The 26819-nt window shown below is 34.1% G+C and overlaps 3 protein-coding genes across 3 annotated transcripts; 1 reads left to right on the top strand and 2 right to left on the bottom strand.

Annotated features, from left to right (window-relative positions):
• Positions 1-238: 238 nt before the first annotated feature.
• LOC132561314 (NADH dehydrogenase [ubiquinone] 1 alpha subcomplex assembly factor 3-like) lies at positions 239-4777 on the bottom strand. Its single transcript, XM_060226038.1, has 5 exons — positions 4696-4777; positions 3466-3649; positions 1850-1916; positions 1265-1365; positions 239-868 (listed from the first exon to the last, which is right to left on the bottom strand). Exons 1-5 carry the CDS (start codon positions 4752-4754, stop codon positions 758-760), a joined length of 522 nt encoding a protein of 173 aa, XP_060082021.1. The 5' UTR covers positions 4755-4777; the 3' UTR covers positions 239-757.
• Positions 4778-6158: 1381 nt separating this feature from the next.
• LOC132561316 (uncharacterized) lies at positions 6159-10903 on the bottom strand. Its single transcript, XM_060226040.1, has 3 exons — positions 10810-10903; positions 8652-8825; positions 6159-7665 (listed from the first exon to the last, which is right to left on the bottom strand). Exons 1-3 carry the CDS (start codon positions 10873-10875, stop codon positions 7651-7653), a joined length of 255 nt encoding a protein of 84 aa, XP_060082023.1. The 5' UTR covers positions 10876-10903; the 3' UTR covers positions 6159-7650.
• Positions 10904-11123: 220 nt separating this feature from the next.
• Positions 11124-25242, top strand: LOC132561321 (protein inscuteable homolog). The gene is made up of 14 exons (XM_060226044.1): positions 11124-11190; positions 13200-13334; positions 14328-14476; positions 15068-15131; positions 15405-15528; positions 16540-16592; positions 17275-17395; positions 18575-18688; positions 19513-19638; positions 20009-20180; positions 20542-20717; positions 21284-21509; positions 22250-22326; positions 23419-25242. The coding sequence occupies exons 2-14, from the start codon at positions 13309-13311 to the stop codon at positions 23548-23550; spliced, it is 1560 nt and encodes a 519-aa protein (XP_060082027.1). The 5' UTR covers positions 11124-11190; positions 13200-13308; the 3' UTR covers positions 23551-25242.
• The last annotated feature ends 1577 nt before the right edge of the window (positions 25243-26819 follow it).

Raw genomic sequence — 26819 nt, 5'->3', positions numbered from 1 at the left:
ATACATATTTTTCAGGAGTGCAAAGCATGCATGGAAAATATAGACATTTTTTGTCACACCAGAGAAATATATATGATATTTAATGGGAAACTATAAAATTTTCTTTTTAAAACAATTGGGTAAAAAAAGGAAAAAGAGTAATAAATCCAATCTAAACATAAAATTAAGCAGTGTTCTAAGAGTCCGGGAAATAATAGGATGTTTTTTTATGTCAGTGAAATTATGATGGACAACATGACCATTTTCAATAGGCTGCTTTCCATTTATTCAACCATTTTATGCTGTTATCTAGTGCAAATCATATTCAAAACCATTATTATATACTAAATTGGAGAAAACAAGAAATGTACACAGGAATTATTTGATGGAAATTTCTTTGACTTACACTTCACTTCATTTGCATAAAAACAGGAAAATCTGAAAATTTCAATGAAGAGACTAGAAAGCACCAATATGGTTGGTCAATAGTATGAAAGTTTTATCATGACATGAAAAGCTTTCATAAATTGATAAATTTCTAAACTTCACTGGTAAAAATGAAATGAAAACTAACATAAAAATGTTTCACATCACACTTGCAATCATATTCATTGTTAGATCTTGTTCCAGTCATTCTCCACATCAGTTTCTTCTAACGAGTTCACACTGGTCTGCTACCACAATGTCACTTTAATATACTGAAACTACATAATCGTCACACACATACACCATGCACAAATTTCAACGCTGTTGACCAGATTTACTTTTTCCTGATCTATCACAAAGAAACCTTGTCACTATCAAAAGGAATCTTTTCAGGAGGGATGAGTGCTGCTGCGACATGTCTATCTTCTGCACTTAACATGTTAAAGAGACCACAGGCCTCCTCCTGAAACAAACAATAAATTAAGGTGTAAATATCACATAACATGTGATAGACTGATGAAATACTGTATTAATATCATTTATTTTAACAAACACTGACACAAATTAAGAAGAATACCCAGAGAGATCATAGCATCCATCATTTTGAGGTCTTCATTTTTGTCACATGTTTATATAAATTGAAATTTCATCTTTGTTCTTTTTTCTTAAATATTACCAGTAAATTGATACGGACATGCTGCAATACTATTAAATGATTGTACAAAAGACACACAAGAGAATAGCACCTTGATTTCTTTCGATTTTTGAATATCTGATGAGGAATTAAAATTTTTGAAATTAGTGGAAAGTAAGAGAGAGAACCATGAGACAGATCATTCTTTCCCTGACCAGTACTTACTGTTGGTAAAATTTCTACATTGATGCCCTTTTTTTTCATATAAATCTGGATATCAGGGTTTACCTTGTCCGTTGCCATACCCTTTCCAATTACTAACATGTCTGAAATTATAAAAGGTGAGAAGGTATGCATCAGTCAAAAAGGTATAAATGAAATGAAATGAATTCCAAATCTATTTATATCAATGCCGATATTTCAACTTCACCATACTGTAAAATCTCTCATTTTCGTGAGGCTTTTATTTTCGATGATTTTACAGGTCTTCTTAATGAATTTATATGTCCAAGAACTATCAAAATTAGTAGAAGACAATGTGTACAGGTACCAGAAAATTCTTCTGAAACTTGAACAGAAGGGAGGTGAGTATTTGTCAACGCTGCTGTATCCTTCCCTATGGTAATCTTTGCATAGGCGTGTTGGAAAACTGCTTACCATGCTAGTGTTATATGTTTGTACCAAGATGTCTATGGAGCCTGAACAAACTACATGGTATATATCACTTATATCATTGACCATGTATTATGTGAAATCTTAATTACCTGGTACCTACTTTCTATGATAATGAATTGTTCCTGAAAATCTTACCCAGTTTAGGTTCCAGCATATAAAATAGTGAAAGACTGTGTTTATCTATGTGTTTGGCTGACTTCACCTGTGGAAAGAGTTTATGCAAAAATGTATACATGTTATACACATCTATGGTTTATGTACAATACATTTTTACCTGTTTACAGGTATAAAGATTGAAAATTTACAAAAATTGTATAAAACTTTATAAATAACAGATAGTCGATATGATGCACTTGCAAAGATATATATATACATATCGTCTAGACATTTGTTACAGTCTGTTACAGATTTTGATTGGTCATATTGTTGAAGTATATAACATTAACTATTGATCTCCTAACCTAGAACTCCGGAAATTATGGTTAATGTATCATGTGACACTTCCCAAAAAGAGATAAAAACTGTAATTAAATCCAATCATCATAATACTTCAGGAGTATTTGTTTCATTGGCAAATTTGGGTACTTTTAATTAATACACATTTTTACATGTCAAACATCCTCCCAGATATCATTAGATAGCCAATCTATTCAATCTGATGCCAGTATTTTGTTGTCTATAACAAGTGAAAAAATCAACTATGAATAATAGGCCACGCCTCCTTGCATTTATCTTTACTACGAAAGTCCAAACATGCACATCTTATATTGAAAAAAAATCATGATTCTAAAATGATGACTGCATTCTGATTTTAATTACCAAGTGAGTTGTAGACCAGCATGTGAAATATTACATTTTTTGAAAAGTTTACGGTATGAAAAAAAAAGTTCAGTCAGAAATGTGGCTCATTAGAGAGAAAAAAAGATAAAACAATAAAACCTAAGGTATGAAAAAAAAAGTTCAGTCAGAAATGTGGCTCATTAGAGAGAGAGAGAAAAAAAATAAACCCTTCAATCTTGTCCTTTAGAAAAGGGGCAAACATAGACACAAAAATTCACCATTTTCTTGACATACTTTTAATTTTGATTTTTCCCCATTGAAATATCATTCCCATTCTAAATGAAGATTTTATATAAAATCTAAGCACTTCTTGGCCACTATCTGGCTTACTCAAGCTTTTAAGTGTCTCTTTGATTCAGTGATGTCACCAGAAACAAAAGTGTTGACATGTTTCCAATACACAGGTCGGCCATTTCAGATTAGCAAATCTGAGATGGTATTTGTGGATATCTTTCAGAAAAATACTCAAGATTCCTTGATCACTTAAATGAAAATGTTTTATAGTATGAACATATTTCAATACTTTTATGTATAAATTCAGTTGCAAATCATTGATGTAGCATTATGACCAAGATACAATTAATAAGGGGTCTGAAACTAATGCACTTAGGACATATTATTCATGAGGAAAGTCAAAATGTTCACAATTTAATATAATATCCCTTCCAACGTCATACATGTAAAAGAGGCATAACTCTGCAATACTACCCAAGAATCAGCTGAAGGTTTTCATGAGACTTTGATTACAGTAAAATACTGTAATCATATTACATAACATAATGAAATAATCACATGAAAAAATACTCTTTTACAAGGGGCCCCTGGTACTGGTGTAATGATAAAACATCTGAAAAGTGACATGCCTATAACCTAGAGCATCTTGATTTGTTAAGATTTAAGAATGATCTTACATTCCAGTGGAGCACAGTGTTAGGAAAAACTGTGATAGGTCCAACCACTTGGATACCTGGGCTGATCTTAAATCCAAGGTTGCTGAAACTGGAAATGATGATCTTTTCCTCAGCCATAGCAAACATAGACTTCATTTTTGTTGAGGCAAAATCTGAACGGTCACACATACCTCTCACTGTGGCACTACAAATGAGAAATAGTTTTGTATAAAAATAATGGCCATTTTTGTAACAGATCTTCATGTCTTATTTTGATTGTTGAACTTGAAAACATAGTAAAATAAAGATTCATCCTGATATTTTTTGTTTTCGGTTTTTAGCATTTTCATCTTTGAGATATTATATATAAGCATCCTTTTCTTTCCCTTCATTTTTCCAACATGAAAGATTTTAAAAAATCAAGAAACATGCTTCTTTCGGCAGACACTTGAAATGAAACTGAGATGCAATGTCCCAACACCAGACAATACAACTTTCTGAACTGCGCTACTTGGTCACTTGCTCCAAACCATTCCTATACATATACATGTATATCTGTATAACCCTGGTAAAATACTAGCTGCAAGACATGTACACCACTTGACTAGCAAGAACTTCTCTTTAGCTTGATCGGTTGAGTGTCACGCTAGTAAGCCAGGGTACCCAGGTTTGAATCCTAGCAGATCTAGAGGCATTGAAATAAATAATAACCTCTGTTACATTGGCAACCATGTAGGGATTCGGGAATAATACTTAGCAATACTTTCACAAGCATTGCTGTACCCCCTGAAAACTCGTCTTTCATGGAGGGGGAGTATATAACCCTGGTAAAATACTAGCAGCAATATACCACTAGGTCAGAGAGAAATTCTCATTAGCTCGCTCGGTTAAGCGTCAGACTAGAAATCCAGGTCCCGGGTTCGAATCCTAGCAGAGGCATTGAAATAATGACCTCTGACTCGGTTACCGCAGAGTAAAATTTGCATTGATCCCCATCATTCTGTCAACACATGGGTACCTGTTTGTAATGTTACATCACCTTTCTGAGAAAGCGCAGCCTTATGTACAGTGCAAAATTACAGTACTAGGCGGACTGAGCGTCTCCGATCACACATAAAGCTATTGCGTGGTTCGTTATTTATAAGTGCTATTGAAATTGAGTCACCAGTACCTGTGCTCCGATTAAATGAAGTGAATGATTTTGAAATAAATCATGATGTTAATTATATTAAGACTAATAGAAAAACATACCTGCTACAAGGCATCAGTCTCCGACTGAAGTGCCATAGAGCACGACTTGTTAGAGTCATGTTGATGTTCTCCTCAACCTCAACCTGCCGGTTTCATAACAAAAGTGGAGAGTGATCTCCCTTAGAAATTATAAAATTAGACCCAAGCAACGCTAATAATATCCGAATGGTAAAAATTATTGCCGCTACCGAGAATTTGATATTATGTAAAATGCCACTCACCTTTTCATCTAGGCAACCAGAATGGGATTTCCCGATTGGATATGTAAAGGTGTGGTGTCACTTTAGTTGCGGACAAAAAAAGACTGATACAGAGACTCTTGAAAAAGTACATAAGAATAAGACAAATATTGGTCAACCCAATTAATTAATGTTACGTTCTCAAATGAGAACAAGGTATACAAAACGGAGTCAATAGGCAAACTAACGAGCATCAAACACGAACAGCTTCATATCGAATAAAGAAATAGCATATTTCTCAGTGAGATAACTGCTTCTTTTGATAGCCGTGTTACGAGTTTGTCTTCAGTTGACGACTTCTTGCACGAAAATCGTGACAATGAGGACAGACACTTGAATATCAAATCAAATGCGTGGCTAGAGATGAAGGAATATTGGAATCCAGAAATGGAAATTTCACAATTGGAAAGTTGAAATCATCATGCTTATTATACAAGTTGCCGGTGACAAGCTGTCCGTGTTGGTTCCGTTGTTTTAAAAAAGTATATATATCTATATATATATCTGTCCTGTACGTTTGTTATATACACGTCATCTGGTACTTTCATGCAAATGCACATGTACCCCGCCACCTATTTTATATGTTTTCATATATTTTCGTCGGGTTCAAAGTTACTTTTTAATCACTATTTTGTGGAGTCTTCTAAGTTTCGTGGATAAAAAGAGCTCAATAAGCTTCTTATACTAGTTTTAACAGTTCGTGGACATACCAATTTGTAAATGGGGAGTACTCACGAGTCAACGAAAATTATTTCCTCACAAAAATTATGATGATCTTGCAGTAGGTCTTTCGGTTAATCAGAAACAGTTATTTAAAGATTTCAACACATTTTATCATTGTGACCAGGAATGTAGGTCAAGGTGATTTATTTTCGCAAACTTTGTTGGGCTTAATCCATGGAAACCTTTGAGTCATATATTTTGATTTTTGGCTTTTTGCTTTGAGAAGAGCCTATTAAAATGGGGGAAAATGATGCCAGACAGACGATGGATGCTACACTATGGCATAAGCCTACATGGTCCTTCCATCTATGTGAGCTAAAACACATTTTAAATATTTCCTCTGGACAACGTTTCAATAAAACATTTTTGTAACATGATTGTGCAATCATCGTTATTTTCTTCTCAAGTTCCACTGTTGAAATTTATCTTAAACTTGTCTTAAATGATATTTAGATGATCCTCAAGAGAATATATATATAAAAAAATTAACAAATTTCAGAACCGGTTTGGATTGTTTTAATTGCTTCAAAACTGTATCCATTTACACTACTATAACAGTACTTTAGTTTGCTAGTAAAATAAGATACTGGTTCACAGAAGTGCCTACATTTGTAGTTAATTAAGTGAACAAAGCAACACATGACAACTTTATAATATAGATGTATAAACTCTTATTTCTGTTACAATTCAACATGTATCACTTGGACACAAAGACATAACAGATATAGCCAATATCCTGTACATCCCAGAGATTCCTTGTTTGTTAACACACACACCCTTCACACTGATACAGATTTGACATAAACAGTTTTGTGGTGAGGTGCAAGGAATTTAAATTAATATCTACAGTTTTAATACAAACACTTATCAAATGTATGTACATTTTCTAAAACATATCCGTTGATAAAGTAGCTCATAAATCTAAGTGGTTTAATGAATTCACTTTAAAAAGAAAAAAAAAATAAATAAATTTTGAACCAATGTATCTATCTACGAGTATAAAAAAGTGTTTAAAAAAATTCTAAGGTTCTTTCTAAACGTTTGTTATTTTTGTTTCTTCATAGAAAATAAAACAATGATCAAAGAAATTAAGCAATGATTAAAGCATCATATGTTTTTTTTATAATGAATAAACATACAACCAATGGAATAATCAGTATGTTACCACTCATGTGATGTCAATACATTTACATGTACAAGTGCCTGATAACATGTCAACAGCATTTTCTTACAAAATCTTCAGTCTGCAGCAGGTTGATCAGTTAGATGGTATCATAACACTAGCTAAATAATTATTCAATTATGATGTAAATAATCACTTAATCCTAAAACCTCTATTTGTTTACATCCTGTATGGCATCAACTTAAAAAAAAATTATACATAAAGATGAAAGACAACAATCATAATATACAGAGACACTCCTTAATATCAGACAGATTATATCATACTACCAACCACATACATCATATACAGAGGATTTCAGGCAAATTTTTTCATTTACACTGTTTATATTTCCTTATATTAGTGAGCAAAAATCCAAATCTCATTGCAAGTTTTAGAAAAAATACAAAAGTCTTGGTTTTCAAGACAACTTCATCTCATAATTTTTTCACATATTGCAGACCCCATGCTTTTTTCATGTCCTTCCTAAAATGTTTGGCTTTAGGAAAGTGCAAGGCATGTATACACTTAATAACAGGCAGTTACATCATTCACACTGGAGATGATATACTTGTACACAGAACAACAGATATTGGTCACATAGGCACTTTTATGTAGAAATCTGGGAAATAATTAGAATATATCGACTACACATGATACATGATCACCTCAATAAAACTGGTGACACAGATCAATTCCAGGTTAAGACAATAAATCAGAAAATATATGTCATTCAAATAGCAGTCCACAATAAATAAATAGTATTTCTATAAATGCATGTTAGGCCAGGAAATTCAGTAATCATAGATACAAGTTGTTCATTCTGCTCCTTCAGTCAACATTCCACTGAAAAGATAAAAAAAAACATGCACTCTTATATGTATGGACCAGCTTAAAAACATGAGACAAGATGGATCAAGAGACACATTTTATTACAGTGCTACCTGTTCTGAGATACAACAAATCTAAGCAAACCTTTCTTGTGAGAATGGTCTGAGGTGATGTTTCTTGTGAGAATGGTCTGAGGTGATGTTTCTTGTGAGAATGGTCTGAGGTGATGTTTCTTGTGAGAATGGTCTGAGGTGATGTTTCTTGTGAGAATGGTCTGAGGTGATGTTTCTTGTGAGAATGGTCTGAGGTGATGTTTCTTGTGAGAATGGTCTGAGGTGATGTTTCTTGTGAGAATGGTCTGAGGTGATGTTTCTTGTGAGAATGGTCTGAGGTGATGTTTCTTGTGAGAATGGTCTGAGGTGATGTTTCTTGTGAGAATGGTCTGAGCCAATGTTTTCTTTTGAGAATGCTCTGAGCCATTGTGAGAAGGCATGGACCAAACGTTTCTTTTGAGAATGCTCTGAGCAATTTTTGTTGTGAGAATGCTCTGTACTCATCTTTCTTGTAAGAATGCTCTGCAGATCTTTCTTGTGATACTGCTCCCAGCCAATGTTTTGTGAGATTATTCTGTGCATATCGTTCTTGTGAGAATGCTTTGAGCCTGTCTTTCCTGTGAGAATGCTCCAGCTGGTGTCTTGAGAGATTCTAAAAGGCCTTTTCGCTTAAGTTTTAAGGAATGGATCAGAAAGTCTATTTCATCTTTCTTAATAGATTCACCAACAGGATAATCAGAGGACAAAATTTATTCCTTATCTTATGCTCTTTAACAACATTATAACATTGTCATGTTTATAGATATATATACACACTATATGGCAATGTAAACTAATATTTGCCTTCTTTTCTAATTTGAATCTAAACACATAATTTACAAACACAATCATTTCACCATAAACTCCTCAATAAAATGAAATGATCTTAAAAAACTTTAGAAAACAAACTTTAAGGTCTCCTCCTCCTCCCCCTCCCATTCTGGCTCGTTTATTTTCCTCTTCTTCAAGCTTTTTTTGGGCTTCTTGTTTGCGTTTGACTGAGGCTGGGTCCTTGATTCCTCGGTTGGCTGCATTCTCTTGTCTCTTCATGGCTGCTGCTGCCATATTCTCACGTCTTGCTTCCTTCATATCAATCATATCAGCACAAATTAAAATAATAAAATTATAAATTACATCTATCAAAATATAACATTATCTAAGTTTGTAACTGTTAATTTGCAATCATTAAATGAGAAACAATCCTTAAGTAAACTGACCATTTACTGACCAATAAGAAAAGAGTATGAAACAGCAGAACAACAGCACCACTAAAGACAGCAGGTGACTGTTACACAATGAATCTCACTTATGAAGAATCAATATCTTAAATTAAGTTTAAAATTGACGTCCCATCAGGCCCTAGTTGCTCAAAACTTGGCTAGGATTAACAGTGGTCATTGAAAATTTTCAAATGTTAATTAACCTGAATTCTGAAGACCTTGAAAATTCTTGATATTCAAACCTAAAGACAGCAGGTGCCCGTTACACAATGAATCTCACTTATGAAGAATCAATATCTTAAATTAAGTTTAAAATTGACGTCCCATCAGGCTCTAGTTGCTCAAAACTTTGCTAGGATTAACAGTGGTCATTGAAAGTTTTCAAATGTTAATTAACCTGAATTTTGAACAGTTATTATCATGTTACAGAGGAAGCTTTCATGAGAGAGGTCAGAGTGATAGGTTTGGATTGCAAGTTTTCCTTCGAGTCCTTGTTTTCTTCCATGACAACAAATTAAACTTTTCACTACTCACTGATTAACTCTTTCCAACTTTGAGCAACTAGGGCCAAGTTTTTATAAAGTTAGATTGTAGTCATTTGGCAATTAATTAAAACAATTGATACTTATATTTTAAAGCTTCTGTCTCCTAAAACAAAAAAATAAATTTCAATAAAGTTTATAATTTCTGTGCATGTTGCTATATACATGTACTGACTCCCTAACTGACACTCAGTTTTAGTGATGGTAAGGACTGTTTACCAGGTTGTCAGTGTAATGTGACTTCATGAAGTGCCATGCTATATGTACATACATAACTAACCCCCTGATTGACATCCAGATTTAGTGATGGTAAGGACAAGTTACCCTGTTGTCAGTGTAATGTGACTTTATGACGTGTATACATAACTAACCCCCTGATTGACACTCAGTTTTATTGACGGTAAGGACTGGTTACCCTCTTGTCAGTGTAATGTGACTTTATGAAGTGTATACATAACTAACCCCCTGATTAATACCCAGGTTTAGTGATGGTTAGGACTGGTTAACCTCTTGTCAGTGTAACATGACTTTATGAAGTGTATACATAACTAACCCCCTGATTAACACCCAGGTTTAGTGATGGTAAGGATCTGTTACCAGGTTGTCAGTGTAATGTGACTTCATGAAGAGCCATGCTACATTGTACATGTACAGAATCTTCATTTACATATATATATAATACTGATAAAACACTTGCCACAACATACTAGTCAGGTTAAAAAAAAAAAAAAAAATTCAGTTCAATCAGTAGAGTGTAAGAATGATGAGTCAGAGGTTCTAGGTTCAAAACCTAGCAAAGACATTGGACTAACTAATGTCTTCTGTTTGTGTTACAAATTTATATGTGGAAAGTGGTATACATTTCTTTTGTATCTGGGTGGAGATAAAGGGGAGAGCCTTGTTCTGGGCTGGGGACGCTAGATAAGTTATGCAAGGGTACTTACTGTCTTTCTATATATATGTTGCTATGGCAATACCTGAGAGCTATTTCTATTCACAGAGATTTCCCTGACATTAATACTGTGTACAAAAATGGGAAACTCAGATCATCAGATCATGGCACGACATCCATCATGAACCTGTGGTCAAAGCTTCTTCGTATTTTAAACAAAAAGAAAAACATGCATAGAAATGGTCGGGCTAAACTTAAAATTGTATGCCAAATCGCTACCTCATAACACTCAGTTAATTGGTCAAACAGAAAGTACATGGAGGACAACAGAGACCGTATTAACAGTGTCCGCGGAAATATTTAAAAAATAACACCATAAAACCAAAAACAAATTTAGGAATATGCGAACTTACACGCGTTTGATTATCATCGTATGAGGAATCAGAACCTCCGTCGAAACAAGGAAAACATATGCCCATTCTTGAGAAATTTTGACAGATTGGTAATTGTACGTGATGTAAGCGACTCAAACTATGGTAATTAGGGCACGTCAAATTCAAATGAGAATATCTTAGAATAATAATTAAAGTTAGAAAAAATCATATCTTAATTTTGAAAAATGCACACTCTACAGTAACAACGCAAGAAAATAAATTATTACATTAATGATATTTCCATTTCCGTATTCCGTGCGCGAACTAGAATCGCCTTTCCGGAGCCGCTTATGTATTGCAGAAAACAACAAATATTTCTCTGTTGTCGGAGACCAATTTGTGTATGGGATTGATATTTAGGTAAGCCATGCTAGATTTCTTCAGAAAAACCTCACAGAAATGTTATTTTAAACATTACTTCTGCTGTAGAATTAAATACGTTTGTACTTGTTATTTAAGAAAAACCTGGTGATTGCACTAAAAAATAATATGTGAACAGGTGATTGAAGATATCGAGTTACACACATATAAACGATGTGAAGTAAAGTAAAACTATGTATCATAAAGCTAAGACTTAAGAGTGCATCGGAAAAAGTTGTTCACTCATTTTTACTTAATGTGACGTAAAATCCCTCATCTGCAACAAATTGTAGCGTGAAATCTCACAGACCAGTATGTCACTCTGAGTCCCATGATAGAATTGGGCTTGGCCTTCTGCTTTTAGCAAATTTGCCAGATTAAGCAAATGGATCATCGTTATACTGTTTAACATAACCTGGTTGGGTCCTATTGTGGATTGCCTATCAGAGCAGTCAAGGAAGTTGACCAAATTATGTGGAAAGAAATACACATAAACATTTAGAAAACAATTAGGAATGAGTCAATGATGACGGGGTGTAGTATGTCATTGAGAGAATGCCAGACATTTCACCCCAAAGTTGTTTCACACCATGACGTTCCACACCCCATCAGCTGGTTCTTACCAAACTGAAAATTCAGAAATGACATTTCGCCCTCAATGAAAAATACTAGTATCAATTATGGAGAAAAATACATGTTTGCCCAAAGTTGTTTTTGAAAGTGTAAAACCACGTTAATTTATCATATGTCGTTGTTTTGACAAAAAAATATTACAGTTAATGATGTAGACACATGACACACAAGTGCTTCTTGCGGCATGCTCAGCAAGAGAAGATGAAACGATGGAGGAAATTGGTGTGCTCATAATGAGAGTTTTGGTGTTTTCGATACAACAAGTAAATGGAGGTATAAGTGATGGTTACTCCAGAAATCAATTCTCAACCATGTCATGTACAACATATACCTGTAAATATAAATCAATTGTCTTTCCTTAAGATATACATGGTGAATGTGGAATGAGCAACAAATTGTAATTAAAAAATATCATTTCTTTGTGTTCAATCTCAGTAAGGGATACATTTTTACCTAAATACCATTGGAAACCATGATTAAATGGAGTAAACTGTAGTTTAGATAACAAGTCTTTACTTCCTGGTTGAATGAAAAGTGGAAGAAATCAAGCGAAAGAGTTTAACATTTATCTTTATCTATACACAAAATGTAGACACAGTGAACATATAAATAGAATTAGTTATATCTATACTCATAATAAAAAAAATAGGGTGCAAACATTCGTGGCATTAGGAGCGAAACGTTGTGGTGCGAACGATGCTGGATGCAAAATGACTTTGTGCAAACCTGGTTGAATGCATAACATCAGGATACCATATATAGATAGGGACACCATAAAGAAGCCCAGAGTGGTGTAAAATTGAGTGACTATGAACTCAGTACATGTAGGTGGCCATTAATACCTATAGAAGTACTGTACAGTAAAATAAATCCAAACGTATCACTTGGACAAACAGTAGTCATAGATAAAGTTAATTTAAACATCAAAATGTGAACAGGCACCCTCTCTAAATTCACATTGTCAGCATGTACATAAGTAATTCAGATATATGAAACACAAGTGTAAAAACAGTACAAGTGTATAGAATAGTATATAGAATGTCTTTAACTGTGAAAAAAGGAAGTAACAATAGTATTGTACTATGTTGACATAAGTGATTAAATTTTCAATAGCTACATAGAGGTTTCACTAAATAACATATACTGCATCACCTCGTGCTGTAGTATACTTTAATTTAGAACCAAAACCTTTACTGAACTAACATGGATTCTATTCTGAATAATATCAAAATTAGATATCTTATATAACAATAACTGAAACATGAAATAGCAGAAGTTAGATTATATTTAAGGATATTTTTTCTCACAATTAAATATTACCTCCACATATATTCACTTTGAACTTGTATTGTACAGTATGTTAAAATTTCTTGCAGATTTTGGAGGTCTGTTCTGTCCAAATATTTTGACTGCCACCATTACCTGGTAGGTTCAGTGGTGTAGAAGATGAACTGATTATCATTCAGCATGCTGTGATCATACACCATGTTGCGACACAGTGTCAAAAAGAGGTGAGAGAATCCGTTTTTAAAAGATCGAACACAGAAAGATTGAGTTCATTCGAAGTATACTGATACAGTTAGTATTATACATACGACAGCTATACCTATACAACCTGGTCATTCATACCTTAATTACCATGCCTGGTTTTACATGTATGAAATTGTCAAACTTGTATGACCTTGTTTACACGTAGTTGTGTGGACTGGTCATCATAAAAAAATCAATTTCCCTTTTGTAAATTTTCCATTTCTTGAGAGCAACATTCCTGCATCCGCAGTCTGTGGTGTTTACATGTCATAAGTGAGTCGACATTCAAGGGCTTCTTTCCAATGTCACTGTTTTGTGCAAGATGTTGGCAACTAACTTTGATGGTCGTCATATTATATAATGGTCTCATTAGTAGCGAATATTCTATTTTTGTATGCGATATAACCTTGAATGTGTTTGATACTTGTTTGTTTACCTGATCGTTCAGTTGTTGTTTACAGTGTTCTCGTGTAGAAACATGACATTACATACTGTACTTGGATTGACAAAAATTTACATGGCAGATGTCATTGATGAAACAGAAAACACATACTTGTCCAGAGCATGTACACCTTGTCTTATTCTCCTTGTCCTTTTTTCTATTTTCATATTTTGCCCAAGTTTGATTGAATTTGAGTTTGGATTATGATTCTATCGAAATGTTGATATTTTCTTCTTTTTTTTTTGTATGAGTTTGCAACTGTTTAAACTGGTCATGCCTTGATAATATTGTCATCATGCTATAACAATCTTCCCATACCTGTGCAAATGAGTTATATCTGCAGTCTAATTCTACCCTGTATAGAATGTGTAAACTGGTCATAAACAAATATATAACTATATAACCTGTCTATACCTGTGTATAAATAATAAAAGTACATGTATGAGATGGTGACTGATCGTACCTTTCTAAAATGGCCAGAACAAGTCTGGTTCACATTATAATCTTTCTTCAATCTTTATTTTTACTCCAGTGCTAGAGAGAAGTTTATATTTGACCCTACACAGCGATGGCTGTCAGACATTCGATGGTCAACGGAGACAGAATGTATGAGCGTTTTGCAGGGGAAGTCTCTCCTCACAGAGATGGACAAGTATAGCCTTCATGCTGCTGTAGTGAAAAGTATGTACATTCAAAAATCAAAAGGAGGGGAATGAAAATTGTAATGTCAATCTGAAGGACATTAAAACATTTGAGTGATTGATATCAGGAATGAGGTTGTCTGTTGGTCTATTTAATGCTGGAATAATATGTATGTATATATATATATAATTTAAAAAGATAAATCTTTGTGTATCGTATATACAGAGAAAATTAATCACTTCACATGACAAACAAATATATCACTAACGTTTTCAGGCCTCGCGGCCATCTTCAGGTGATTAAATTACATGTACACTGTACATTACTTAGTAACCTACATTGTGAAGTAACATTACAATGTAGGTTACTAAGTAACCAAATCAACATGGATGCCATCCAGAATTGATTTTGTAAAACAATTAATTGATGATGGACTTTCTCCACACATTAATGCTAAATTAAAACCTACACAAAATATAAGTGATTTACAATATTTCCATTATTTGTAACAGATTGAGACTGATTCAATCTTCTCCCTGTACCCAGTAATGGGCTCATCAACAATTGGATGCATAGGTCTGTGAACCTTGCTGATATTTATACCTTGTTTTTATTTTTTTGTTTCCTCAGATGGGATTGACACGATAAGAGATGACTCTCACCACATCAGCAATGAGTTTACAAAACTCTTTAAGTGAGTTTTAACCTTAAACAGACTGCACTATGAGTCTGATATAAGTCTAATAAATGGATGTATATTATCTCATAGTAAACAATTATCTTGATACTTAAAGATTGTATTTTTTTGTTATAACTTGTTGATGATGTAATTATAAGGAACGATTTGATCATATGATTGTTTACTGACAATGGAAGGGGCTTGATGTTTTGTTTATCAGCTTTGTGTCTTTATAAAACTGATTGTAATTTGTATCGATGTACATTTCATTGTTTATCTGATTCATAGGTATGTTGAAGCTGAGAAGTGGTCAGCTGTGCGGTCACTGGTGATACAGCTGACTTGTCATATCCGGTCACTTATCCAAGAATGTAACCTTTGCCTGCCGGAGCCACCTTCGTATATACTGGAGGTAGGTGTATAAAATGGTTGCATGATTTTATGACCTTACATTTTTGTATGCCTGTTGACGATGGGTAGAATTATGGTATACTCTGTGCTGTCTGTTCATTAAGATTTCCTTGTTAGTGCTCCCTTACCTTTATTTATAGACTGACCTTACCTATATTTCTAGACTGACCTTACCTATAATTATAGACTGACCTTACCTATATTTATAGACTGACCTCACCTATATTTATAGACTGACCTTACCTATATTTATAGACTGACCTTACCTATATTTATAGACAAACCTTACCTATACCTTGACACACTTTCAAGGTCATAGGTGTCAAATATGTAAAAAAAATCTTCTTCTCAATAACTGAAAGGTCAGGGGTAATGATATTGGGCCATAAGCCTGTATCTTGCTGAGATGAAGAGCTAACAAGTTTGTGTAAGTAAATGTCCTTGAACCACTTTAAAGTTCACAAGGGTCAAATTTGTTTTTTTCAAATGACGTCTTCTCAATAATCAAAAGGCCCAGTGGTCTGATATTAGGCCTGTAGCATGGTGAGATGAAGACTAAGTTTGTTCAAGTGAGTGACCTTAATGCACTTTCATGGTCACAGGGGTCAAATGTCTGAGTAGTTGTAGTCATTTTCAGTTGGCATTCAAAAATCAGGTTGGAACTCCGTTGTCAAGGAGGTTCAATGTTTTGAAAACTTCAGTGCTGGCCCCTTAGAGTTGAATTTGTTAAAATTTCTGCGATATCATTTTAATCCACACTTGCTACATACATTTCTCTGCAGGCTTTAATTTGTATGCTTGATATTGGATAAATCAGTTTTGTCAAGTTTGTGGTTGTCATTTGTTGAAAACAAAAATTGAACTGAGGTGACCGTTATGGCATATGGGCCTCTTGTTTTATTTAACAGTTATGATAGTGTGAATTTTTGGTTAGAATGCATTATGAAAATTTAAATACTTACTGATGGAGGACTGGGTATCACAGCAGCGGTATCTCTTATCTTTTCTACAGCATCAAGAAACAGTGATGGGTGAATGTGCCAAGCTAGCCCAGCAGGTAGATAGGTAAGTCAACCTCAGTCCCAGTCTTATCAGAACAGATACCAAGGTAGATATGTATGTAAATGTCTTCAGTATACTGCTGTTGGTACTGACAAATGAACCATAACAGATATATTTTCACAATCTTCATGTCCTTATTTTGGAATGTATCATACTATACTATTAATCATAATGACACATTTGATTTGTGTGTGAGTGTAATTATGGTCCTTGACGAATGTTGAAGCATGCAATGTGTATTAGATTTCTTTTTATCTTACATTGGTACAATGAAAATACATCATAACTGGCACTAATATATAAAGTGTTGATTCAGTGATGTTTGTTGGATTTGTATGACCCTTCTGTTTTTTAGATTGCTGTGAAATGTGTTATAATATGTTTGTTTCTTGTTGATCAATGGGATCTCCGCTGATCGGTTTAGTTTGTGATTATAATAACACTTACAAAATTACATGTCTTTAGATACAGATTTATCCCCCACGGATCTATTATCAGTTTCCTCTATTAAGACTAGAAGGTTTATGAGATTTATTTCTATCTTTCATGAGAAATTGAAATGAATGAAGTGTTTTTTTCTATTCAAGCACAGTCGTTTTTCTTCCAAATCTTTTTTTATACCATCAGACTTGTGTTAGAAATAACTTTAATTAGATAGAATGCGAAGATGTTTTGTTTTTTCCAGAAAGAGCATTTCTTCAAAAGAAGACCGTACACCACCTAAGATCCCTGTCACTAACCAGCTGACATTCCTGGGTCAAGCTTTCAGTCGCCTAGTAGACCTGGCTCTTGGACATCTACTACAGGTTTGTCTTGTCTTTCTATAGGAATTATCATGAATAAAAACAATGAAGATCAATACTTAGAAAACATCAATTATGTTTCATTCAAATCATGGATTTAGGCACTTACTATAAAGATGTTAGGATGATTTCATGATTTCAAATTAATGTGATACATACAGGACAAAAAACGTCAAGGATCAGGAAATTGAAACAACATTGTTTTTCATACTTAGAACTGTGATGATATGTTTGGTTACAGTTTAGTCATTGATTACACATTCATATTTCATGTTAAATGTTACTTAGAGCAGATAAGAAGGAGCTCCCTGTAAATTAAAGTGTTCACAAGAATACAACACCTGAATCACAGGGACAAGAAGTTCAGAAAATGACATTAGAATCTCAATAGAGAACATGATCTCTGTTAACCTTACAACTGCCCTGCAACATTTGCACAAGCTTCTTATTAGTCATCTGCGACTGATCTGTGGGATACATTGTCATTCCTCTCGTAGTGCTGTCACAAGCTCATGGTGGTTTTATAGAAGGTTTGCCGAAGCTGAAAACCCATTATTGCAAGTAATCCCAAGCATGCTTGATTTGGTTTAAATAAGGAGATGGACTTTGCAAGTCTGAAGGACAATTGTTTCCCTCTGATGATAGTTGTCCACATTGGACCTAACAATATAGTGTAGAATCTATTCCTTGTAGTAGGCAGTGATTAAGGCTTCATTGTCAATGATGTAAGGGTCTGTATAGAAATAAATATTGATTCCTGCCTATCCAATGACACAAGTGCCAGTTTGAATTTTAGGACAGCCAATTGTTGTCCAGCTTGCTGATAAACTTGTCAGAATAGGTCACATTGTTAGTCTTTGAGCCATAGAATTAGTAGCATGGAGTCTGTTTCTAACTGTCTGTGATGAAATCCTTAGATTAATGGCCTTTTCAAATTCAATGTTTAGAACACTGCACAGATCAATATGGGCAACACATCATTTCATCTTCGAACATATCGTGATAACACTTTATGATCCGTGACTTATTTTGTCCAGTATATTACTACTTGGATTGATAATTACAAATCAATCATGTTCAATAAGGAAATTATAGTGTCATCAGTTAATTAAATAAATATCATCTATCTGGGAAATAGGGCACAGCATATGAGCATAACTGTGTTTGGTTTTCATGTTACAGAAGGTGGTAGAGACTCTGGATGAGGCCAACAATCTTTCGACCCTGTCAAGTGCCCTGGGGACAGTGGTCAGTCTCGGACTTGAGGGAGAACACATGTGCTATATATTTGCTAGGGTAAGATTTTTTATTGACAAAATCATGGAAATGTGAAATGTGTGTTACCCTGATCAAATACTAGCCACCATATACCAATCAGCTAGAGAGAACTTCTCTTTAGTTCGATTGGTTGAGTTCAGCCTTGTAAGCCAGAAGTCCTAGGTTCAAATCCTAGCAGGACATTGAAATTAACAATGACCTTTCTTACACTGGCACTTCTGTAGTGACTCATGAATAATACCCAGCATTACTTTCACAAGCATCTACAGTGTTGTATCTCTGGAAATCTTGGATGAGTTGATGATTTCCTATAGGGGGAGTATTTAACCTTGGTAAGATACAAGTTGTAAGGCTCTGGGCACTACTGAAGTTTTCTTGAGATTATGTATATAATATTTACCAGGGTAAAGGTTTCTCAGGTGTCACCTTCTATAATAAGAGATTATCTACCGAGGTAAAGGTTTCCTGGGTGACACTCTCAGTAACAGGAGATTGTTTACCTGGAAGTTTTTTTTTGTGACATGATATCTAAGATATTTGTCTTATAATGTTATACGTGATTAGTTGGTATGTGAAGAAGGATAAGTTCTGAGAAAGTTTAACGGAATAAGAAAAATGTTATTATTGAACACCCCCACAGCTCATGTACATTGGAAAATAATTGAATTTCATGCATAAAAAAGAGAATATCCATCAGAATGCCTTACATGTTACCTGAAATGAGTGTGTGTAGAATTAGTGTTATAGTATAGTACATGCAATTACTGCAGATATGAAAAATATTAGAATTTGTTACTGAAATAATATTTCAAATTACATTTTCTACTATGTTCATTATTCAGGAGGGAGGTGTAAGGGCATTACTGGACATCTGTCGGACAGAGTCCTTGAGCTTCGTACATCCACAGACTCTAAGGGCCCTGGCTACCATCTGCTGTGTTGCTGAGGGAATATTTGAAATAGAAAAGGTGAGTGCGTCATGGAAAGCCATTGCCTGATTCTGTGAAATACATGTATGCATTTAGGTAAAATGTAAAATTGTTGATTTTCTATTTTGAAATTAGCATTGTTTTTGCTTTTAACAAGACACTTACTGATTGTAACAATAAACCACCCTACCATTAATAAGCAGATACACAATATACTGTGATTTAAAAAAGAAAGCGGAGAAACAGGCTGGTCTGTGTTGTAGTGGTAATGCATCTATGGCACAATATTTGTAGGTGTGTGACAAGTCTCCCATGGGTTGTTTTTCAAAGGTCCAACAAAATTTGTTGCTTGACAATATATGACAATTTTTAGCTTAAATTTACTGTAAATGGTTATGTGATGTTACAGGAAGGAGGCGTAGAATGTCTGATGGACATCTTATGTGACTATGCTAACAGTGAAAAAGTGCGAGGAGAAGTAGCAGGAGTATTGGCACAAGTTACCTCCCCTTGTCTTGAAAACTTTCAGCAATTATCAGGCTTGGTGGAAAATTTAGATGAAATATTGCGGGCATTGATAGGTAGGTCATCATTGAATGTTTATTATTTTGACAGAGAATTGAATGATATTTGAAAGTATTAAATAAAATGTTTGCTGTTTAGTTTCAGAAAATTATATAACAATACTTTACAGATCTTCTGTCTTTTCCATTAGATTTTGGTATGACACTAAGAAAGTGAACTTGTAGAACAATATTTTTTTAGGGTTTTTTTTTGTAATGTGATGTATTTCAGTTTGCCTAATTACATTTGAATTGTGGGAAGTACATGTAATATTTTAAGTTTTTAGGATAAACTAGATTATTAATTGAGCAATAATTTTCAATTTCCATCAGAATTCTTATAAGGATGCTACATTACACTGTTATGTTTAAATATCAGGTTTATGTGCCAACACTCTGTCCCATGAAGTGTTCCTGTTATCATCAGCAGCTATTGCTAATATCACGTTTATGGACAGCATGGCTTGTGATATTCTGCTTAAGTATGATGCACCTCGTGTTCTTATCCAGTCCTGTGGTACAAGTGTAGCACAATCTCTCTTCGCCAAGGACCAGGTATATTTAGGAAATCACCTGTTAGTCTCAGTATATTCATTAGAAATATACTTCCTTATTAACCAATGGACAGATTAAGTATTGCTACGTAATTATGAATCGTTTGCTGAATTAATTAATAACCTAGAATACAGGTAATTAACTTTGATATCCTCAATGTCTGCTAAACAAGTGTCATGTAAGCTTTGTATACAGTGCTAATCATTTCCCAACAAAAAGAGGTACTGATAAAGACACTGATGATAAAATAAAGGAAAGTGTTAAGAAAAAGTACTTTGAAGCAATCAAAATAGTGTGAGTAAGTGATATGACTAATTTGACGAGAAGCATCACATACAGAACTACACAGTCTCCTGTGTTGTTTTATATATCACAGAACAATGGAACCTTATTTCTATTACTTGTATTACTTTTAGATTATACAGTATCAATGTCCTTCTTAGCTCACTAGGAAGATATTTAAACATGCAGACATATGATATTCCAAATCATTTGGTTGTTATGGCATTTGTTTTTCTTTTATCTGATTTATTACATCTTCATAATATCATTTAAACATGTTTCAGGTGGCTACAGTCCTTGCCAATATGGTAGCTGTTGACAACTGTAGACAGTGTATTATAAATAGTGGTGGCCTTGACCTTTGTCTGCAGCTGCTACAGGAACGACCTTTGACCTATAAGTCAGCAGCTGAGACTGCAGCCTGTGAAAGGGTTCAACAGAAGTCTGCCATTGCCCTGGCTAGACTCTGTAGAGAGGAGGAGATCGCACAAATCATTGTAGAAATGGAAGGTAGGATTCTTAAAAGATATGTATACTAGAGGAAAAAGAAACTGTGCATGGGTCTAATATGCTGAAACTTAGGAGATAAATAAGAAATCGCCAAAAAAAATTTCAACAGGGGGAGATGAACGACCAGTATTTCTGGTTCTAAAGAAAAAGATGAACCACAAGGGCCTATAACAGTTTTTCTGGGAGATGAGGGCTTGTATGTTATACTATAACTAGTAAAGGGACTAACAAAATACCAGAGAAACATACGTAGCTACATCAGGGAATTTACCAGTCTTGTTTCACTACATCAGGGAATTTACCAGTCTTGTTTCACTTTCAGTGTAATGGTAAGATGTGTAAATTTAGCCTGCTTTAATTTATGTTGTGTTTTTCTCTAGGTTATTTATTTGTGATCATTTTGGTACCAAAGATGTAAAAATTGAATGGTATATATCTGAAAACCGACAACTGAGGGTGGTGAATTTCTCTCTGGTATTCTGTTGGTCCCCTTTAGTTATCGTATACCATACAAGTCCTCATCCCTCAAAAACATTACTACAGGCCCCTGTGATATAAAGCCTACACCAGGGCATTTTAATCAGTTATTTGGCTAATGGGATAAACAAAACATATCATGACAGTTTAAAAGTTTGGATCCTTTGTGTTTAATTTTCTTGTGCTTTGCGGCTGATATGATAATATAAACTACGTAGATATGATGTGTATCTGATTAATAAGTGATTGTTTTGTTACTGTAGGTATACCCCGCCTGGTGGAGCTTTGTAGGAACAAAGGGGAAAGAAACAACAGTGATGCAGTATTAGTGGCCTGTCTGGTGAGTTACCAAGTACAGGTATTCAGGGTCCAGGAATATAGTAGTGTCAATACAGGTACTCGGGGTCCAGGACTATAGTAGTATCAATACAGGTACTCAGGGTCCAGGACAATAGTAGTGTCGATACAGGTACTCAGGGTCCAGGACTATAGTAGTATCAATACAGGTACTCAGGGTCCAGGACAATAGTAGTGTCGATACATAGTAGTATCAACTACAGGTTTATAGTAGTGTCGATACAGGTACTCAGGGTCCAGGACTATAGAAGTGTTGATACAGGTACTCAGGGTCCAGGTCTATAGTAGTGTCGATACAGGTACTCAGGGTCCAGAACTATAGTAGTGTTGATACAGGAACTCAGGGTCCAGGACTTTATAGTAGTGTCGATACAGGTACTCAGGGTCCAGGACTATAGTAGTGTCGATACAGGTACTCAGGGTCCAGGACTATATAGTAGTGTCGATACAGGTACTCAGGGTCCAGGTACTCAGGGTCCAGGACTATATAGTAGTGTCGATACAGGTACTCAGGGTCCAGGACTATAGTAGTGTCGATACAGGTACTCAGGGTCCAGGACTATAGTAGTGTCGATACAGGTACTCAGGGTCCAGGACTATAGTAGTGTCGATACAGGTACTCAGGGTCCAGGACTATAGTAGTGTCGATACAGGTACTCAGGGTCCAGGACTATAGTAGTGTAGATACAGGTACTCAGAGTCCAGGACTATAGTAGTGTCGATACAGATACTCAGGGTCCAGGACTATAGTAGTGTCGATACAGGTACTCAGGGTCCAGGACTATAGTAGTGTCGATACAGGTACTCAGGGTCCAGGACTATAGTAGTGTCAATAGGTGTATACATATACATGGAGTTTCACTATGTAATTAGGAAGACGTACAAATGTAATAGATGTGAATTCGTCAAATAATGATATTTATATTCAGGGCGGCTGGGTCATTCATGCCTTACAGATATTTTCTGGTTTAGTTTTTGTGTACAAATTATTATACAGAATTAAATTGTATGAAATTGTTTCTTTATGACAAATATGTACATAGTTTGATAATAAGATAACAATTTCTTATTTCAGGCTGCCCTGAGGAAAGTGAGTGCTTTATACAAAACGGAAAATATCATAGATATTGATTTCAAACAGCTGATTCAGCCACGACTCATGGATTCGTTTCTCATTTGTACAAACACTGATGAGAACTTTGTATGACAGATATCTAGAAATGGAGTGACAAACTAACTCTTATTTACAACGATATTCCCTGCAGCATTCAAAAGGCTGGAATTAATCTGTGTGTGAATATGTTATTCACAGGACAAGCTGAATCAGTTCTAAATGAAAAATGGTGCATGTAATTACATTTCAATAAATATTATGGAAAGCAGGCCGATTCAGAGCAAGATTTGAAATATATTGAATCTGAAGTTTCCTAAATGATTAAAACATGATGGTGGTGGTGATGAGACACACTGTTCAATGCTAGATATATGATATATACAGCAGTAGATTTACATACAAATGATTGAGAGTTTCAGAAATTAATAGATTTGAAAAAAAAAATCATCACCAGATAGTTAAGTGACAGGTTGATTGATCATTTTCTCTCCTTTACATGTGTTAAAACCTCAAGGTAATGTTCCTTTTTGTATTTGCCACCTAGACCTCTTCTTTGCATTATCATTAATGTGAAGCCAACTCTCTTTCACAACATTTTGCTAGATAGATGATGACAACATAACAAGGTAGTATTGAGTACAGGTCTTTAAACTGATTTAGTAGCCAGAGGAAGGGAAATGATGAGGAGATAAATTTAGATGATATTACAGCTTCTTTAGACTGAGCTGCTTAAAACTGTTAAAGAAAGACTGGATTTTTTGGGGTAAAAGGTAAATTGAGTTTGATAAGAAATTTTCGGTTTTTATAGTTCACACCATGGCTATAACATCCAAATAAATTTTTTTTCTAATTAACTGCATCGCTAATGTATCTAATTATAACTGCATTTGTTATACATGTATCTATTGTAAAACTGAGTTATCAAAAGCACTATATAGCTGAAGTATGTTTTTATGTCAATTTATAATTTTTACAATGAAATATTTTTTTATTTGATCATCATCTTAGTATCCCTGTTATTCATTGTTTGTCATGTTGAAGTCTCTTCTTCCTTGTACAGATTACAAATCAGATCTACACAATTTTACACCATATTTCACACAATGTGACAAACGTTTCCTTATGTATGTTCTGTAGCTTTGATTTGTTTCATATCTTCAAATTAACTTGATTGTCAATAGAATGTGTTAAGGCCTTTTAAATAGGTCTATTCCAGACTGGATATGATTTAGACATTATCAAAATATGTCCTTACCAAGCTGGGTATGATTTAGACATTAACATATGTTTCCCCTGGCTGGATATGATTTAGACATTAACATATGTTTCCCCTGGCTGGATATGATTTAGACATTATCAAAATATGTCCGTACCAAGCTGGGTATGATTTAGACATTAACATATATCTTACCTGGCTGGATATGATTTAGACATTAGCATATGTCTTACCTGGCTGGATATGATTTAGACATTAACATATATCTTACCCGGCTGGATATGATTTAGACATTAACATATGTTTCCCCTGGCTGGATATGATTTAGACATTAACATATATCTTACCTGGCTGGATATGATTTAGACATTAACATATTTTTCACCTGGCTGGATATGATTTAGACATTAGCAGAATATGCCTGAACCTGTCGATGTTTTGAAATAAGAAACATTAGTTTCAATTGGAATTGTAACTCAAATACCCTGTCAAACATTAGTGATAATATGTAAGTCATTTACAAAATATAGCATTCTTTTTTGGAAAAGAAAAAATTAGATAGAATATATTTATCAGGAGAAAGAGTTTAGATTTTTCAGATGTTTTTTTTTAGGAAAGACTTTGAAAGTGTTATTTAGAAGTAAGTGGTATATATTTTATATACATAGCTTGTGAAATTCTGTTGGATATCAGTAAAGTAATTATCCAGTAAACAAGGAATAGATGATATGACCTTAATGTTGAAAATTTGCTTGTTGAAATAACAATTCCAATCCATGTTAAGGGTAGAATGCTTGAAAGAAAAGATATTTTTATTGTTAGTGAATTCTATTCATTATATTAATGTGTCCTTTACACATACATATGTGTCTTTGTTTGAAGTCAAATTAGAGTCAAAACCCATCAGTATTCAACAATATTGAATTTACATGCCAGTGTAGTCATTTCACTATAGGTTTCAGTTATTTTAGACATTTTTGATAATAATTCTTTAATGTATTAATTGTGTTTATTTTGCTAGTAATTTGTTATTTTGGTCTCCTTTGCTTGAGGACATGATACACAGTAAAGGTTGTCTCAAAGATGATGTTTATGTGTGTGTCAAGGTTAGCTTTCTCCTGCTGGCTTGGATATAATATTATTGTTCGTTTCTTTTTAAGAAAATGATATTTACATTCCACTGTGACTGTGATCAAATGACTGGTAAAAATTTTATTTCTATTTTCATGCTTATACAAACAATTTGTATCTTTGTGTGTTTGAGAAATGTCTTAATAAGAATGAAGATATGTTTGATGTTAAATACTCACTTGACACACGTCATATTCATGTAATCAATTTTATGGTCAGTTCACTCAGTGAATGTACAAACTGCCATTTTTCTCTCTATTAAGATAACATTAGTACCAAGTAAGTTATAATCTGCAGGACAATGAAAGAAACTGATAATGGAGGTGGAAGTTTCAGAGTTTATTATCTTAATCTGATCAAGATTTTATCCACAGCAATAAAAACTCATCAAAATGTGTTCTGTATAAAAGTTCTGAATTACCTCATCAATCTTAATTGTGTTGATTTCATTCTGAGACATTGAAGTGTAAAACTCCACATCACACTACATGTAGTAGGTGAACTGTCTGGACAATCTTTGTGAGGGCTGATCCATGTTCTTTTTGTATGGATAGGGAGGGCAATGGTTCAAGAGTTTAAATATGTTTAAAAAGACCCCTTACAAATCACCTGTATGATTCTGAAGCATTTCCTTTATGTTGTCTTACGAAGATGACAGTGTAATCATGGATACATTTTCTGACTGGTTTTGATATAAAGATATCTATTCAGTCTCACATAATTATTTTGATATAATCTCAAAGTTGCTGTTTTTTGTTAACAGATATGCAAATGTATAGTACTTGTTATACATGGAACCTCATACCACAAACCACAAAGCTAGCTAGATGTTATATCATCACAATGGATGTTCATTCTTAATATCAATAATGAAAAGTTCATAAATATATTTAAGACAGTATGGTATGATTTAGGTCCTATGTGCCTGTACTGAATACACTGATATAAAGAAGTGTATAATTACATCTACATGTGGTTGATAGCAAAGTTTTCTTGTATAGTTTTCTTACACAAA

The sequence above is a fragment of the Ylistrum balloti genome, unplaced genomic scaffold (assembly GCF_031769215.1).
Source record: "Ylistrum balloti isolate Yb309-2 unplaced genomic scaffold, AGI_CSIRO_Ybal_v1 Utg371194, whole genome shotgun sequence".
NCBI lineage: Eukaryota > Metazoa > Mollusca > Bivalvia > Pectinida > Pectinidae > Ylistrum > Ylistrum balloti.
Note: the sequence above shows the minus strand (reverse complement) of the source record. Positions and strands in the feature narration are given on the sequence as shown.

Coding starts and splice junctions, on each gene's coding strand:
- LOC132561314 (XM_060226038.1), bottom strand. CDS start 4,754: ATGACTCTAACAAGTCGTGCTCTATGGCACTTCAGTCGGAGACTGATG. Junction 1,917..3,465: donor ACACTGTGCTCCACTGGAAT/GTAAGATCATTC, acceptor CTCTTTCCACAG/GTGAAGTCAGCCAAACACAT. Junction 1,366..1,849: donor TATGCTGGAACCTAAACTGG/GTAAGATTTTCA, acceptor TTATAATTTCAG/ACATGTTAGTAATTGGAAAG.
- LOC132561316 (XM_060226040.1), bottom strand. CDS start 10,875: ATGGGCATATGTTTTCCTTGTTTCGACGGAGGTTCTGATTCCTCATAC. Junction 8,826..10,809: donor ACGATGATAATCAAACGCGT/GTAAGTTCGCAT, acceptor ATTGATATGAAG/GAAGCAAGACGTGAGAATAT.
- LOC132561321 (XM_060226044.1), top strand. CDS start 13,309: ATGTTGCGACACAGTGTCAAAAAGAG. Junction 13,335..14,327: donor CGACACAGTGTCAAAAAGAG/GTGAGAGAATCC, acceptor TTTTTACTCCAG/TGCTAGAGAGAAGTTTATAT. Junction 20,181..20,541: donor AATATTGCGGGCATTGATAG/GTAGGTCATCAT, acceptor TTTAAATATCAG/GTTTATGTGCCAACACTCTG.